The sequence below is a fragment of the Salmo salar genome, chromosome 09 (assembly GCF_965601325.2).
Source record: "Salmo salar chromosome 09, fSalSal1, whole genome shotgun sequence".
Lineage (NCBI taxonomy): Eukaryota > Metazoa > Chordata > Actinopteri > Salmoniformes > Salmonidae > Salmo > Salmo salar.
This window is the reverse complement of record NC_138299.1, coordinates 134,011,462-134,027,895: the sequence shown is the minus strand read 5'-3', so window position 1 is coordinate 134,027,895 and position 16,434 is coordinate 134,011,462. Positions and strand designations below refer to the sequence as shown.

The 16,434-nt window shown below is 41.7% G+C and overlaps 1 protein-coding gene across 3 annotated transcripts in view; it reads left to right on the top strand.

Moving 5' to 3' along the window:
* The window catches only part of LOC106612833 (LIM domain kinase 1), an 84,564-nt gene extending 78,526 nt beyond the window's left edge, over positions 1-6,038 (top strand). For all 3 annotated transcript variants that reach the window (XM_014214385.3, XM_014214386.3, XM_014214388.3), the window contains 2 exons: positions 277-434; positions 952-6,038. In XM_014214385.3, coding sequence (XP_014069860.1) covers positions 277-434; positions 952-1,141 — 348 coding nt within the window. In that variant the 3' untranslated portion in view covers positions 1,142-6,038. The remainder of the gene's footprint in view (positions 1-276; positions 435-951) is intronic.
* Positions 6,039-16,434: the final 10,396 nt, after the last annotated feature.

Genomic DNA, 16,434 nt, shown 5'->3' with positions numbered 1-16,434 from the left:
CTGTCTGTTATTGTTGGTTTTCAGTGAACTTATCAAAATCACAAAGCTCAATTGCATTTCCTATGGTGCATGAAAGAAAATAGTGATCAAATTAAGATCCTACATCTGTAAGTTTAAATAAGAATCTGGGTAGCAGTCGTGATATCTGATATCAGTTTATGACTAATGATCCAGCTTCATAACTGGTGTTATAACTTGTCTGAGGTTGTTGCCCTAGCCTATACAACAGTGTGTTTTGCCCTTTCCTTACTGTGAACTCTCTCTCTCCCCCTCCAGATCATCGGTAGGGTGAATGCAGACCCAGACTACTTGCCCAGGGCCCATGACTTTGGGCTGAATGTGACAGGCTTCTTAGAGCACTTCTGTCCTCCAGACTGCCCCCCTGCCTTCTTCCCTATGGCTGTCCTCTGCTGTGACCTGGATGCTGAGAAACGGTGAGTGTGAAGTGTCTGACACTGACCTAAGTCATGTATCACCATGCTGTGTGAGATTTTTGGGGTGTAGATTAAACTTTACCTTCTGTACACAAATGATGCATACAGGAACACTTTTCCAGGTATTTGTCTATAAAGTTACTTATGAGTGGAATATGTATTGTTTGATAATACTATATATGTTGAGTGTTGGTTTATTATAAGTCTCGTGTCCCATAACTTCCATGGTAACTGATTTATGGGCTCCCGAGTGGCGCGGCGGTCTAAGGCATCACTACAGACCCTGGTTCAATTCCAGGCTGTATCACAACCGGCCGTGATTGGGAGTCCCATAGGGCGGCGCACAATTGGCCCAGCGTCGTCCGGTTTGGGGTTTGGCCGAGCTAGGCCGTCATTGTAAATAAGAATTTGTTCTTAACTGACTTGCCTGGTTAAATAAAGGTTAAATAAAATACAAATAAAATGTGATCTAGGTTGACATCACTAGCCTAAGACTGATTGGCTCTTCTGTCTGTAGCCCCGCCTTCACCAAGCTGGAGGAGTGGCTGGAGAACCTGAAGATGCACCTGGAGATCCGCCTGCCGGTGGTGTCCGAGCTCGACACACTACACAAAGCATTCTGGGGAAACCACACCGCTCCCACCATGGCTTGCACAGCCATGCGGTCCGAAAACGGCCTGCCCCCGCACCCCGAGACTCCGGAGTAGAAGGGATCCGGAACAGAGCGGAATGCTGCTGGTCTCAGCCCATGAGAGTGGGCAGAGAGAGGGGGTTATGGTGGTCATTGAGGAGGGTAGTAGAGCCTACGGTACCTCTGGCAATGGAGTAGTTGTATTGCACTGTCCAGGGAGGGGCGGGGCAGGAGCTCTGTACATACCTCCTCATGCCACAGCAGTCACAGTGGGCATGTAGGCTGACAGTGGGCTGTCGATGGGCTGTATAGACTCAGGGGGAAACGAGGATGGGAAAAGCCAGCCTTGCCTAAAGGCACTCACTCATTCACCTCCAACCAAGAGAGACTCACTCAGACTACCATTACCACTATCATAGCTTCAGTCTGATGATTGCTGTACCTTAGCTGAATGTCAGGCTGGTAACTGCTAGCTAGCAGTGTCAGTCAATCCCAGCTGTGAAATCATCCATCTTAACACTCATGTAGTCTTTATCTTATGGTGTTAAAGCATATTCAGACGTCTCTAAAACAGAAAAGAAGAAAGGATGCTTCAGCCTCCTTGGTAGCGCTCCTTCCTCCAGAGTATTTGTGCAACAACGTGTTTGAAAGTGTTCCTCTGTGTGACTTTGGTTTGATTTTATGATATCAAAACCGCTTTTTGAAATGCTAAAGAAAGGGGCCTTTTATGTGGATAAAACAAAACACATTAGTTGAGACGCGCGCACACACAGTCCGGATGTAGAATATAATCGAGCAAAAGCTTTTGAGCATAAACAAAAAGCTTTTTAAACATTGCATGACTGTAAATAGCCCAGTCTGTGTCCAGTAAGCCTTGTCTGTTGTCTCCTCCTCTCCCCCTCTACTGATGACTTGTGTGTCCCAAATGGCATCCTATTCCCTTTATAGTGCACTGCTTAAGACCAGGTCCCAAAGGGTATTACCAAAGTAGTGCATTATAGGGTGCCATTTGGGACGTATTCTTAAAGTGATGTCCCTGGTAGTGTAGAACACATGGTCTATGAATGACTGTGTTCCTTCTCTCACTGTGCAGCACTGACTTCACTTTGAGGTAGACTTCTTTCATACCTTTTGTACATTTTTCTATTTCATTTGAGTTTATTACTCTCTTTCTCCTTATTTCATTCACGTGGAGGTGAAATCTTGTGTATTCAAACTCAACCCACCCAATGTACAGTACCAGTCAAAAGTTTGGACACACCTACTCATTCCAGGGTTTTTCTTTATTTTTACTATTTTCTAAATTGTAGAATACTAGTGAAGACATCAAAACTATGAAATGACACATATGGAATCATGTAGTAACCAAAAAAGTGTTAAACAAATCAAAATATATTTTATATTTTAGCCACCCTTTGCCTTGATGACAGCTTTGCACACTCTTGGCATTCTCTCAACCAGCTTCATGAGGTAGTCACCTGGAATGCATTTCGATTAACAGGTGTGCTTTGTTATAAGTTAATTTGTGGAATTTCTTTCCTTCTTAATGCGTTTGAGCCAATCAGTTGTGTTGTGACACGGTAGGGTTAGTATCCAGAAGATATCCCTATTTGGTAAAAGACCAAGTCCATATTATGGCAAGAACAGCTCGAATAAGCAAAGAGAAACAACATTCCATCATTACTTTAAGACATGAAGGTCAGTCAATACGGAACATTTTAAGAAGAGACTGAATCAGGCCTTCATGGTCAATTTGCTACACAGAAACCACTAATAAAGGACACCGCTGTGTCTTTGTGAGACGCAGAGTAGGTGAACAGATGATCATGGAGGAGGAGGTGTAGGGGTACTTTGCTGGTGACACTGTCAGTGATTTATTTAGAACTCAAGGCACACTTAACCAGCATGGCTACCACAGCATTCTGCAGCGATCCCATCTGGTTTGCGGGACTATCATTTGTTTTTCATTATGACAATGACCCAACACACCTCCAGGCTGTGTAAGGGCTATTTGACCAAGAAGGAGAGTGATGGAGTGCTGCATCAAATGACCTGGCATCCACAATCACCTGACCTCAACCCAATTGAGATGGTTTGGGATGAGTTGGACCGCAGAGTGAAGGAGAAGCAGCCAACAAGTGCTCAGCATATGTGGGAACTCCTTCAACACTGTTGGAAAAGCATTTCAGGTGAAGCTGGTTGAGAGAATACCAAGACTGTGCAAAGCTGTAATCAAGGCAAAGGCTACTTTGAAGAATATAAAATATATTTTGATTTATTTAACACTTTTTTTGGTTATTACATGATTCCATATGTGTTATTTCATAGTTTTGATGTCGTCACTATTATTCTACAATGTAGAAAATAGTCAAAAAAAATCAAGAAAAACCTTTGAATGAGTAGGTGTGTCCAAACCTTTGACTGGTACTGTATGTAGCCAGTGATTATAATATTGTAAATGTTTTAAATATTGTAAATGTACAGACATATTTTGTATACTTATAATGTATGCTACATTGTTATATTTTTATTGGGCTACCTGTTGAAATTAAGGAGAAGAAGAAAAAAATGAAAAGTTAGGCAGTAGTAGCTGATATGGAGCAGATTCCTTTCAACAGTGATGATGACTTCCTGTCTCGGGATGCCATGGTGACAGACAGAGATAAGGGGCTTTTAGGAAGTTAATACGAAGTACGAGAGCATCTTAGGGTTCTAGCTCACCCCTACCTACCCTCACTGTAAGTGTAAGCACTCTCACATGATGTGTCCCATTTACTCCCGTTGTCATCGCTCTGCATATCAAATTATTTTGTTTACAGCAGCCTTTGATCTGGTCTAGACTCCAGAGAGTGCCCTGACTATGACCTCGGATATAACTACTCCGTAGGTATCGCCTCAATTGAATGTAATCATAACAAGAGAATCAACTCAGTCACATAAAAATAAGGTTATGTAGTTTGGCATTATATGCCAAGCCACATTTACCCTTTATTCCTCTCAAAAGAAATTGAGGATGATTTGTTAGTTGTTACTATAGAGCTCTTTAGTCATCCGTAGCAGGACAGATGTAGTGGGAAGTGTTGGAGACAGACAGACAGTCATGTCATAGTGTCTGTCTGACCACAATCCTCTCTTTGTCCTGGAGACAAACCTAGTCACAACCCTAGTCTCTACATGGAGCTCCCTATGGGAGGCCCTCTGTTTACACACAAACTGCTGGCTGTAAATATTAGCTATATTATATGTCTATCTGTCGTTGTGCATCGCATACTACACTCTCTTGAAAATAATCTATTTTACTGTATGTCAATCTTTCTCTTGAACACATTGTCACTCTCATTCTCTCACACGTGTGTCCTTTTTCCATCAAATTTTTTTTCTATTCCTCTTTGCACTAGAAGATGAGCTGCATGGTGTACTTGCTACTGCGGTCACTTCTGCTGTAAAACCAAGCTATTCTTTTCACTTTAAAACAGAAATTGTTATTGAAAGGAAAAAAGGAAAGAAAGAGAGTAAGGAAAGAGTGTACAAATGAAACAGGGAAAAAGACGAAATAAAGAAAAAACACAGCATCTCTTTTGATATATAACGACTGAAATCTTTTTGTATAGATTTGAGTACTTTGATTTGCACTTTCAATTTTGGATTACTTGTGGTAAAGAAATAAAATGACATTAGTTGATAATATGAATGCAAGTCACTGATGGAGCCTTTCAATTCAATTGTAAACATGTGTCCTGGGAAATTCTTCCTTCTTCGTAGCAAACCAGAGTTAGGTGGCCATTCTGATGCCTGCAGGTATTGATTATTGATTATTAGATAACGCTAATGTCACAGCATGTCTGTGTCTAAACTGGTTCACATTTCAGACATATGCTCAACTTTAAAAACATGGAACATGCAACTTTGAGGGGTACGAAAGAGATGCCTCGCAGGCCTACCTTCTAAATGTCCAAACTATTCAGCCTTGTTATTAAAAAGTATTCTAGTTTGCTACAGAGAGGATGAAATAACCATGGCCTGCCTGCTGCCTATAGACCGATCCTTTGTGAATGAAGTTCTGTGTCTTCTCGACTGCTTCACCTTACTGTGATGTCCAGAGAGGGTTAAACCATTGTTAGTCTGTCATCAAAAGAGAGTACTTGTGCAGTGCCCTTTTCACACTATTGTGCCGAACCGTATAGCGCTGGCTAGATATTTTCCTTGCCAGAACGATTCCAGAAACTAGAGTGGAAGCGAAACAAGGCCAAATCCATTTGGCTTGTCATGGCTCAGCAATGTGAAAAGGTTATACTTACTGACCTATTCAATCGCCACAATCGCAGTAGTACAATAAGCCTCCAATGAGCATGAAGTCCTCTACCTACCTGTCAAAGTATAAAATCAGTACAGAAAATATATCTTTCTTATGTACATCTTCTGCTAATGTGTTAATCAATGGGCATAATGGGAATTCAATTGAAGTATGTATAGGACTTTGCCATGTTTGTGTGTATGTATCACCATGTCTGTCAAAGCCACATTATTGTCAAGCATGTGTTTGTATGGATTAGAATGTTTCCGCAGCACTTCTTTGCAAAGGATCCTTACCGCTGAACAATATGCTGTGCCTTTGTTTTAAAGCTAGCCTTGCCAACAACTCGACTCAACACGTTTGTTTGAACAGATTTTTTTGGTATAAAATTCAAGTGCAAGCCTGATGATAATGAATGGATTTAACATCGTTGCTGATATTTTGTTTTATTATGATGAGACGTTCCGCTTGTTCTGTATCATATTTATATTTTCCATACTTCTCCATCATTTTTGATATCTTAGGGATTGTGGTTCATTTTATTTACTTTATATATTTTTAAAAAATGTACACAAGCTGTGAACTATTCTGCACTTTAATCCTGAACGTGAACATTGAGAACCCTAGGAGACCACTATTTCATCACAGCTGGAATAAATGTGTTGCTCTTTTAATGAAATTAGAGGCCTGTGTGTAATTTAATGTATGGTTATTTATATCCTTTACATTTGATATGACTACTATACAAAAGAGTACTACTGGAGTAGGAGGAGATTGTGTCTGCAATGGAGGACAGGCAGCTCTGGAGGACCCACCTTTCATCCCTCCTGTATTCTGTCTTATTCTACTGTATCTTAGTCTATTCCGCTCTGACATTGCTCTTCCAAATATTTTAATATTCTTAATTCCATTCCTTTACTTTAGATTGTGTGTGTTGTTAGATATTATTTGTCAGATATTACTGCACTGTTGGAGCTAGAAACACAAGCATTTCGCTACACCGCAATAACATCTGCTAAACAAATTTGATTTGATCAACCCCAGATGATTATGATGCTACAACTAAAGCAGTCGTCACCTCCTCAGTGAAATCCTTTAACTTTCTCACTGAAGTTAAGTAGGCTACTGACTTCAGTATTGTCATGAATGAATTTAGCTTTTGCTCTCAAGAATTAACTAATTTCAAATTACCTGAATAGCTGAAAAAACATTGTTTTCTCTTCAAACAACAAGTTATATTTTCCTACACAGTAGAGGTGGCCAAGCCTCTTCCTGGAAAACCACTGTGTGTGCTGGCTTTTGTTCCAGTCCTGCTCTAACAGATCTTATAAGTAATCAGGTCTCTGGTGAGCAGCTGTGATTGATTTATTAATGGGATAACTAATCAAGTATGGATAAATTAAGTGATTTAATATTCATTATAGAAAATGGGGCTCCCGAATGGCACACTAGTCTAAGGCACTACATCTCAGTGCTAGAGGTGTCACTACAGACCCTGGTTCGATTCCAGGCTGTATCACAACGGGCCATGATTGAGAGTTCCATAGGGCGGTGCCCAGTGTTGTCCGGGTTAGGGTTTGGCCATCATTGTAAATAAGAATTTGTTCTTAACTGACTTGCCTAGTTAAATAAATACAAAATTATAAAGAAGCAGTCATTATAAAATGTCAATACAACTAGACCAGGTATTCCCAAACTGAGGGTACATATGCGCAATGCCGTCGGGGGTATGGCATATAAAAAATATATATATATATACCACACACACACACACACACACACACACACACACACACACACACACACACACTCGGCAAAAAAAAGAAACGTCCTCACATTTATTTTCAGCAAACTTAACATGTGTAAATATTTGTATGAACATAAGATTCAACAACTGAGACATAAACTGAACAAGTTCCACAGACATGTGACTTACAGAAATGGAATAATGTGTCCCTGAACAAAGGGGGGGGGGGGGTCAAAATCAAAAGTAACAGTCAGTATCTGCTGTGGCCACCAGCTGCATTAAGTACTGCAGCGCATCTCCTCATGGACTGCACCAAATTTGCCAGTTCTTGCTGTGAGATGTTACCCCACTCTTCCACCAAGGCACCTGCAAGTTCCTGGACATTTCTGGGGGGAATGGCCCAACCCTCACCCTCCGATCTAACATGTCCCAGACGTGCTCAATGGGATTGAGATCCGGGCTCTTCACTGGCCATGGCAGAACACTGACATTCCTGTCTTGCAGGAAATCAGGCACAGAAAGAGTAGTATGGCTGGTGGCATTGTCATGCTGGAGGGTCATGTAAGGATGAGCCTGCAGGAAGGGTACCACATGAGGGAGGAGGATATGTTCCCTGTAACACACAGCGTTGAGATTGCCTGCAATGACAACAAGCTCAGTCCGATGATGCTGTAACACACTGCCCCAGACCATGATGGACTGTGTGAGCAAGGAGGCCTACAAACCTGACTCAGTTACACCCTCTCTGTCAGGAGGAATGGGCCAAAATTCACCCAACTTATTGTGGGAAGCTTGTGGAAGGCTACCCAAAACGTTTGACCCAAGTTAAACAATTTAAAGGCAATGCTACCAAATACTAATTGAGTGTATGTAAACTTCTGACCCATTGGGAATGTGATGAAAGAAATAAAAGCTGAAATAAATCATTCTCTCTACTATTATTCTGACATTTCACATTCTTAAAATAAAGTGGTGATCCTAACTGACCTTAGACAGGGAATTGTTACTAGGATTAAATGTCAGGAATTGTGAAAAACTGAGTTTAAATGTATTTGTCTAAGGTGTATGTAAACTTCCGATTTCAACTATATATATATATATATATATATTATTATTTTGTTTCTTCACATTTTCAAACGGGGCTATACATTTGGGTGAGTTTTTTTCTCTCACCTGAGTAGCTTTGTTTCACTGCCAAAAATAAAATGAAACCATCTAGTGTTCAGCAAAATAACAACACAATGTTAAATACAGGTAGCCTAGTCAAATAATTAACATCCAATCACATTAACCGTTACTCTCTCGCGGGAATTGCACTAATGGTCCATATGCAGCCAAACATAGCTGCTGCTCATTCCATTTGCTCCAAAATTGATAAATGGTTTAAAAAAGTAAGGCCCGCGTCCATAGAGACACATACCAGCTCTACTACACCTGCACCTGTCGACGACACAAGTTGTTCTGCTTCCACGAGCACATCCAATGCTAGCATCAGTAATTCTATATTTGTTGTTAGCCCAGCTAGCATGGACACTGAAAGTTGTGAATCTGATGCAGCCGGGAAAGCACCGAACAACAGACAGGGACGAGGGACCATCGAAGAGGTGCAAATATGATGAGAACTACATATGTTTTGGGGTTCACTTATATTGGTGGTAGTGCCTTTCCTCAGCCACAGTGTGTTATATGTGCAAAGTACTATCTCACAACTCAATGAAACCTTCACTCTTGCACACATTTAGAAACAAAACATGCCAATTTGAAAAATAAGCCACAGGAGTTTTTTGAGCGAGATTTAAGACTACTTTCGAGGAGTTAGACATGTATAAAAGCAACAGATACCATTAATAAGAACGGACTAGAAGCGTCTTATATGGTGAGCTACTGAGTGGCTAGGACAGGCAAGCTCCATACTATTGTGGAGGATTCTTCCTGCTGCTGCGGATATGGCTGGGACAATGCTGGGGGAAAAGGCTGAAAAAACTATACAGACAATGCCTTCATCAAACAACACTGTTTCACGACGCATCAGTGACATGGCATGAGATGTTTTGAAACTATTACTGCTTCGCATACAAGCCAGTAAATACTATGCATTACAGCTGGATGAGTCAACAGACGTGGCGGGACTGGTACAGATCCTGGTATATGTCTGTTACGTTTATGGGGCTCAATTAAGGAAGACATCCTCTTCTGCAAACCACTGGAAACCAGGACAAGAGGAGAGGATATTTTTAAAGTACTGGACAGCTTTGTGACATCAAATGGACTTTGGTGGTCAAGATGTGTTGGTATCTGTACGGATGGCGCAAAAGCCATGACAGGGAGACATAGTGGAGTGGTAACGCGCGTGCAAGCAGTTGCTCCCGATGCCACTTGAGTACACTGCAGCATCCACTGAGAGGCTCTTGCAGCCAAGGGAATGCCTGACAGCTTGATAGACATTTTGGACACTACAGTGAAAATAGATAACATTGTTAACTTTGTCTTCCCTGTGGCTCAGTTGGTAGGGCATGGTGTGTGCAACGCCAGGGTTGTGGGTTCGATTCCCACGGGGTGCCAGTACAAAAAAAAAATGCATGAAATGTATGCATTCACTACTGTAAGTTGCTCTGGATAAGAGCGTCTGCTAAATGACTAAAATTAAATGTTAAAGCAAGGCCCCTGAACTCTTGTGTATTTTCTGCAATAATATGGGCATCGGCCATGTAACGCTTTTACACCATACAGAAGTGCGCTGGTTATCAAGGGGCAAAGTACTGACACATGTTTTTGAATTGAGAGACGAGCTTAAAGTTTATTACTGACCATAATTTTCACTTGTCTGGCCGCTTGCATGATGACGAGTTTCTCACACGACTGGCCTATCTGGGTGATGTTTTTTCTCACCTGAATGATCTGAATCGAGGATTACAGGGACTCTCTGCAACTATATCCAATGTGCTGAACAAAACTGAGGCTATGATTAAGTTGGAGCTCTTCTCTGTCTGCATTAACAAGGACAACACACAGGTCTTTCCATCATTGTATGATTTTTTGTGTGCAAATGAACTCAAGCTTACGGACAATGTCAAATGTGATATAGCGAAGCACCTGAGTGAGGTGGGTGCGCAATTACGCAGGTACTTTCCTGAAATGGACGACACAAACAACTGGATTCATTTATCCCTTTCATGCCCTGCCTCCAGTCCACTTATCGATATCTGAACAAGAGAGCCTCATCGAAATTGCAAGAAGCGGTTCTGTTAAAATTTAATTTAATCAAAAGCCACTGCCAGATTTCTTGGATTGGGCTGCGCTCAGAGTATCCTGCCTTGGCAAATCGAGCTAAGACACTGATGCCCTTCGCAACCACGTACCTATGTGAGAGTGGATTCTCGGCCCTCACTAGCACAAAAAATAAATACAGGCACAGACAGTGTGTGGAAAATGGTCTGCAGAGAGTGGGGAAACATAGACAGAGTTACAGGTCTCATTTCCAACTCATTTAAGTAATAGAGAGCTTCTAAAATATATTTTCACATATATTTATGTAAGTGTTCTCCAAATCCCTACCAGTTCCAATGGGGTATCCAGGCTTGGATCCAGGACCTCCTTTTCCCCCAGGAAGGCCTGCTCCACCACCACCACCAAAGCCTCCGTATCCTGAAACAAGTGGAGAGAACCATCTACTGTACCGTACTGCTTGTACTATACACACATACAATTACACATCCATGCAGACACAACACTTAAAACATTTACATATGAAAAACGTTCTGTACCAAATGGAAGTTTGCCTCCAGCTCCTCCAGCTTTCGCTCCATAGCCACCTGTGGAAACCATGGTGGCAAATAAACGGAATAGAGTAAAGGTTTTGAATATCCACTAGCACACTGTCAGAAAATCAATTACTACTTCAATGTTTTTGAACAGTCTTTGTTTTAAGTTATTGATTTATTGCTGATTTATTCATTCCAGATCCATCCAAATACATAAAACCACACAATTTCACTCTATTCAATTCAGCAGTAAACGTTAATACATCTAATGTAGAGGGTTAGTAGTTCTACATTATTGTTAAGATTTGAGCCCAGTAGGTCATAGCTGAAGCAGTTTGGGTTTTTGCATGTGTAAACACAGCTACATTTGTTTCTCATCAAACCGGTGTTGATTTGATTCAGAGATATGACCTAGCCTGCTACAAACATCGAGAACATCGAGAAACATTCTGAAAACGAAGCTACGGAACAGACAAGGAGGATTTGTCAGTCCACTCAGATCTTACTATTACCCCTGAGTGACTACAGATCTGTGAGGAGGCCAAAGGAGAGCTCTAACCTACTGTATGCTTTTGGCTGCATGACTCTCCAATACAACCCAACATTGCAGAGATATGTGCTTCCTTTCAAGCACACCCTTCTCATTAATTAACCTGTGGTGAGTTATTCACATTTTTCGATGAACAAATAAGGTTTTATATGTAAGAGGGTTAAATAAAGAGCAAAATTATTGATTATTATTATTTTGCCCGGGTCCTATAAGAGCTCTTCGTCACTTCCCATGAGCCGGGTTGTGACAAAAACTCACACTCATTATTTTGCTTAATAAATCTAGCATATATTGTGTGTGTGGCAGGCTTACAATGATGTCAAAAAACAACATTTGTGAGTGCGCTGACCCTGGTGCTAGAGGGGGTACGCAGATGGAGGTTGAATGTTTGAAGTAGACTATCCAAAATAAGACATTCATGTAGGCCTAATAGCCTTTGCCTGGCTACCCTTGCTCCGGACAAACGCTATGACACGCTCACGGACGTTCGTTTCTTATGTAGCAAACGACAGAGCAGCGGGAAGAAGTTACTGTGAATCGAATCGTCAGGCTAATATAGCCTAACCAACATTTCCACTCTATTATGTAATTCATTGTAACTGGACAATGCAATCTCCCTCCCTGCGGAGGGTAGGGTCCATTTCTCAGGCACACGTTACCATTATTTTATACACCCTGCGCATCCATGTGCGATTGTTTTCATTCTGACCGTGGTGAGAACGGTGCCGTGTGACGTCACGAGTTGGCGCTGCTACTGGACGTGCGCTGTTAAAATCGCTTCACACAGAAGCTGCCATTCAGTGCTGTTTCACTTTAGAAAAGGCAGCGGTGCAGGGAACAGCAGTGGAAGACGAAGCAGAGCTGCCTCCTGCACAATTTATTATAGGGTAGGTGGGTCGCAAGCCCCATTGTCCTGCGCAATAAAAACACGGAATACCCCACGTAAACCCCAAAACGGAGGACTCAAGAGTTTTGGAATAGCATTCCTTCTTACTGCAATTGCGAAATGGAAAATTCGTCTTCCAACAACCGGTTTAGGACAACAATGTTCAACCACGGTGAGTAGTCAATCCAGTCTATATAGGAAGGTGAGTGTGCCAATAACGAGCCTATGCAGGTGTACTCGGAGGAGAATGTCGGAAAACAAATCCTAATTGGTCGGTTTGTTTGCATCGCAGGTGGTTTTGCGCCCTGCTGCGTTTCGTGCGCTCCTTCGTTGGGATCGTATTTTTCTAGGCTGGCGTACAGATTGCTGGTCGCACACGTATTGTTTGTTAAAGTGGTGCCTAGAGGAATGTATAGTTATGCAATAATTATGTGACACTCACAACACAGCACACTACTATTTATGGACCAGGAGAGAGGGGAGGTAAATGACTAGTTTGTGCGAAGTGAGAAGTTCCTGGTACACCAGAAATACCCACGAAAACCCGCTCCCTGAGTCGTTATATATTTATATATTTACAGTGGTCATAAATCAGATTTATGACTTATGCTGTTTTGTTGGGCTGAGTTTGACCCTTTTAGGCAGGAAAGTAAGTGGGGGAAAAGCCATCCATACCTTCAAGTGATCGGCTATGCAGTTCACAAGAAGTGGTGGATATATAATTTCCTTGTCTAATCTGCATATTGCGTCCGCATGGTCCTAAAGCACACCGTTGCATTGTTTTGTATCACATTCCAAGGGCAAAAATGAAATGTGGTGGGGACATGTTCCCAGTGAAAGTTGCGCCCCTGACCATTGCACTAACTGACGTATTGGAGAATATCTTTCCTCCAGTTGAATAAAGCCCTTTATTCACCAGTCAGCCTCTGGGAAACTGGCTCATCTGTGTCTACCCTGGTACTCTCTGTATCAGGGTGAGCATTGTTTTTACTCCTGACTAGGTCTTATCCAATGATGACCTGACTGTTTCTGTAGAGGGCATAGAGTTTCTTTTGCATACAACACAAGTCACGGAGTGAATGAACGTTTCACAATTCCACACTGATTGTGTGTACTTGTGCCCGACTGTAATTATTTTCCTTTCAGCTCTGTGCCCCGATGATGCCACCACTGACAGACATCTGGTTAGTCCAGACTTTTGCCTTAAGATAAATGGGGAGATACAGTGCCTTCTGAAAGTATTCACACCCCTTGACTTTTTCCACATTTTGTTTTTGTTACAGCCTGAATTTAGAATGAATTAAATTGAGATGTTTGTCACTGGCCTTCACACAATATCCCATAATGTCAAAGTGGAAGGACGTTTACAAATGAATAAAAAATAAAAAGCTGAAATGTCTTGAGTCAATAGGTATTCAATCCCTTTGTTATGGCAAGCATAAATAAGTTCAGGAGTAGAAATGTCCTTTACAAGTTGTATGGATGCACTCTGTGTGCAATAATAGTGTTTAACATGATTTTTTTGAATGACTACCTCATCTCTGTACCACACACATACAATTATCTGTAAGGTCCCCCAGTTGAGCAGTGCATTTAAAATACAGATTCAACCACAAAGACCAGGGAGGGTTTTCAATGTCTCGTAAAGATGGATAAAAAAGCAGACATTGAATATTCCTTTGAGCATAATTAAGTTATTAATTACACTTTGGATGGTGTATCAATACACCCAGTCACTACAAAGATGCAGGCATCCTTCCTTAATCAGTTGCCAGAGAGGAAGGAAACCCCTCAGGGATTAGGCCAATGGTGACTTTAAACAGTTAGAGTTTAATGGCTGTGATAGGAGAACTGAGGATGGATCAACAACATTGTAGTTACTCCAAAATACTAACCTAAATGAGAGTGGGGGGGGGGGAAAAGGAAACCTGTACAGAATAAAAATATTCCAAAACATGCATCCTGTTTGCAACAAGGCACTAAAGTAGTACAGCAAAATATTGTGGGAAAGCAATTCACTTTTTGTCCTGAATACAAGGTGTTGGGCATGCTTGTAATCGTTAAGGACTGGGGAGTTGTTCAAGATTAAAAAATAAAACATGGAATGGGGCTAAGCAGAGGCAAAATCCTAGAGGAAAACCTGGTTCAGTCAGCTGGGAGATGCATTCACCTTTCAGCAGGACAATAACCTAAAACGCAAGACCAAATCTACACTGGAGTTGATCATGGATGTACTTGACTGCAGCGGGCAGAGTCAGCTGACGGTCATGTATTCCTTTATATGGTATAAGTAGACCGAAACAGTGGCTTTTTCTCAGTCCATTGTCCCTTTTCCAAATACAGGTTGTAGGTTTTTGTGAACTCAACGATCATCACTACATTGTATTACTTTCTGAGACCGAGCAAGGTTTTAATTTGGCCGCCTTCTTCCTTCCATTTTTAGTTGTCAACGGTCCCTGTTTATAGTAGCTCAAATTGGACTCTACGCCTGTGTAATTAACCCATTAACTGATTTTAACAAATTAGAAATTGGCTCTTGCTTAAACAAGTACAAATATAAGACCCAACCTTTTGATACCCAACCCAAAACATTGGGAAGGAACCCTACTACTTTACAGTAGGATGTTAATGTAGTCCAGCTGGGAAAACATCCAGTAGAGACTGACCAGAGGCCCGAGTTCAAATACTATTTGAAATCTTACAAATTCTCTAAGAGTTTAATTGAGCCTGTCTGAAGTGCCATATGGGGGGGTTAGCAATTTTGGAACTATCCCAATGACTCCACTGCACCAGGCAAGCTCAATCAAGCGTGGCTAAAAGTATTTGTAATTAAACAAATGCCATTTGAACCCATGCCTGCTGATGGCGGGCCCAGTCATAGTGGCTAGCGGTGGACATTCCTCAGTGGGCTCTCGTTGGAGAGACACAGCCATCCCAGACCACTGTGGCCTCGCATACAGCATCATGGTTAGAGAGGCACTCCATGTAGGTCATCACACAATCCACACTGAAATCAAGAAGGCCAGGCATTATATTATCAGTACAGCCATTGTTACAACAAAATACCAAGTCTATATACTGTATGTACAGTACCAGTCAATAGTTTAGACACAACTACTCATTCCTTGGTTTTCTTTATATTTTCTACATTGTAGAATAATCTTGAAGACATCAAAACTATGAAATAACACATGGAATCATGTAGTAACCAAAAAAGTGTTAAACAAATCAAAATATATTTTAGATTCTTCAAAGTAGCCACCCTTTGCCTTGACAGCTTTGCACACTCTTGGCATTCTCTCAACCAGCTTCATGAGGAATGCTTTTCCAACAGTCTTGAAAGAGTTCCCACATATGCTGAGCAGTTGTTGGCTGCTTTTCCTTCAATCTGCTGTCCAACTCATCCCAAACCATCTCAATTGGGTTGAGGTCAGGTGATTTGTGGAGGCCAGGTCATCTGATGCAGCACTCCATCACTCTCCTTCTTTGTCAAATGGCCCTTACACAGCCTGGAGGTGTTTTGGTTCATTGTCCTGTTGAAAAACAAATGATAGTCCCACTAAGTGCAAACCAGATGGGATGGTGTATCACTGCAGAATTCTGTGGTACCAATGCTGGTTAAGTGTGCCTTGACTTCAAAATAAATCACTGACAGTGTCACCAGCATAGCACCCGCACACCATCACACCACCTCCTCCATGCTTCACAGTGGGAACCACACATGCAGAGATCATCCGTTCACCTACTCTGCATCTCACAAAGACCTAGCGGTTGTAACCAAAAATCTCAAATTTGGACTCATCAAACCAAAGCACAGATTTCCACTGGTCTATTGTTCATTGCTCGTGTTTCTTGGCCCAAGCAAGTCTCTTCTTATTGGTGTCCTTTTTAGTAGTGGTTTCTTTTGCAGCAATTCGACCATGAAGGCCTGATTTTTCAATTGTCTCCTCTGAACAGTTGATGTTAAGATGTGTCTGTTACTTGAACTCCGTGAAGCATTTATTTGGGCTGCAATTTCTGAGGCTGATAACTCTAACTTATCCTCCTCAGCAGAGGTAACTCTGGGTCTTCCTTTCCTGTGGCGGTCCTCGTGAGAGCCAATTTCATCATAGCACTTGATGGTTTTTGCGA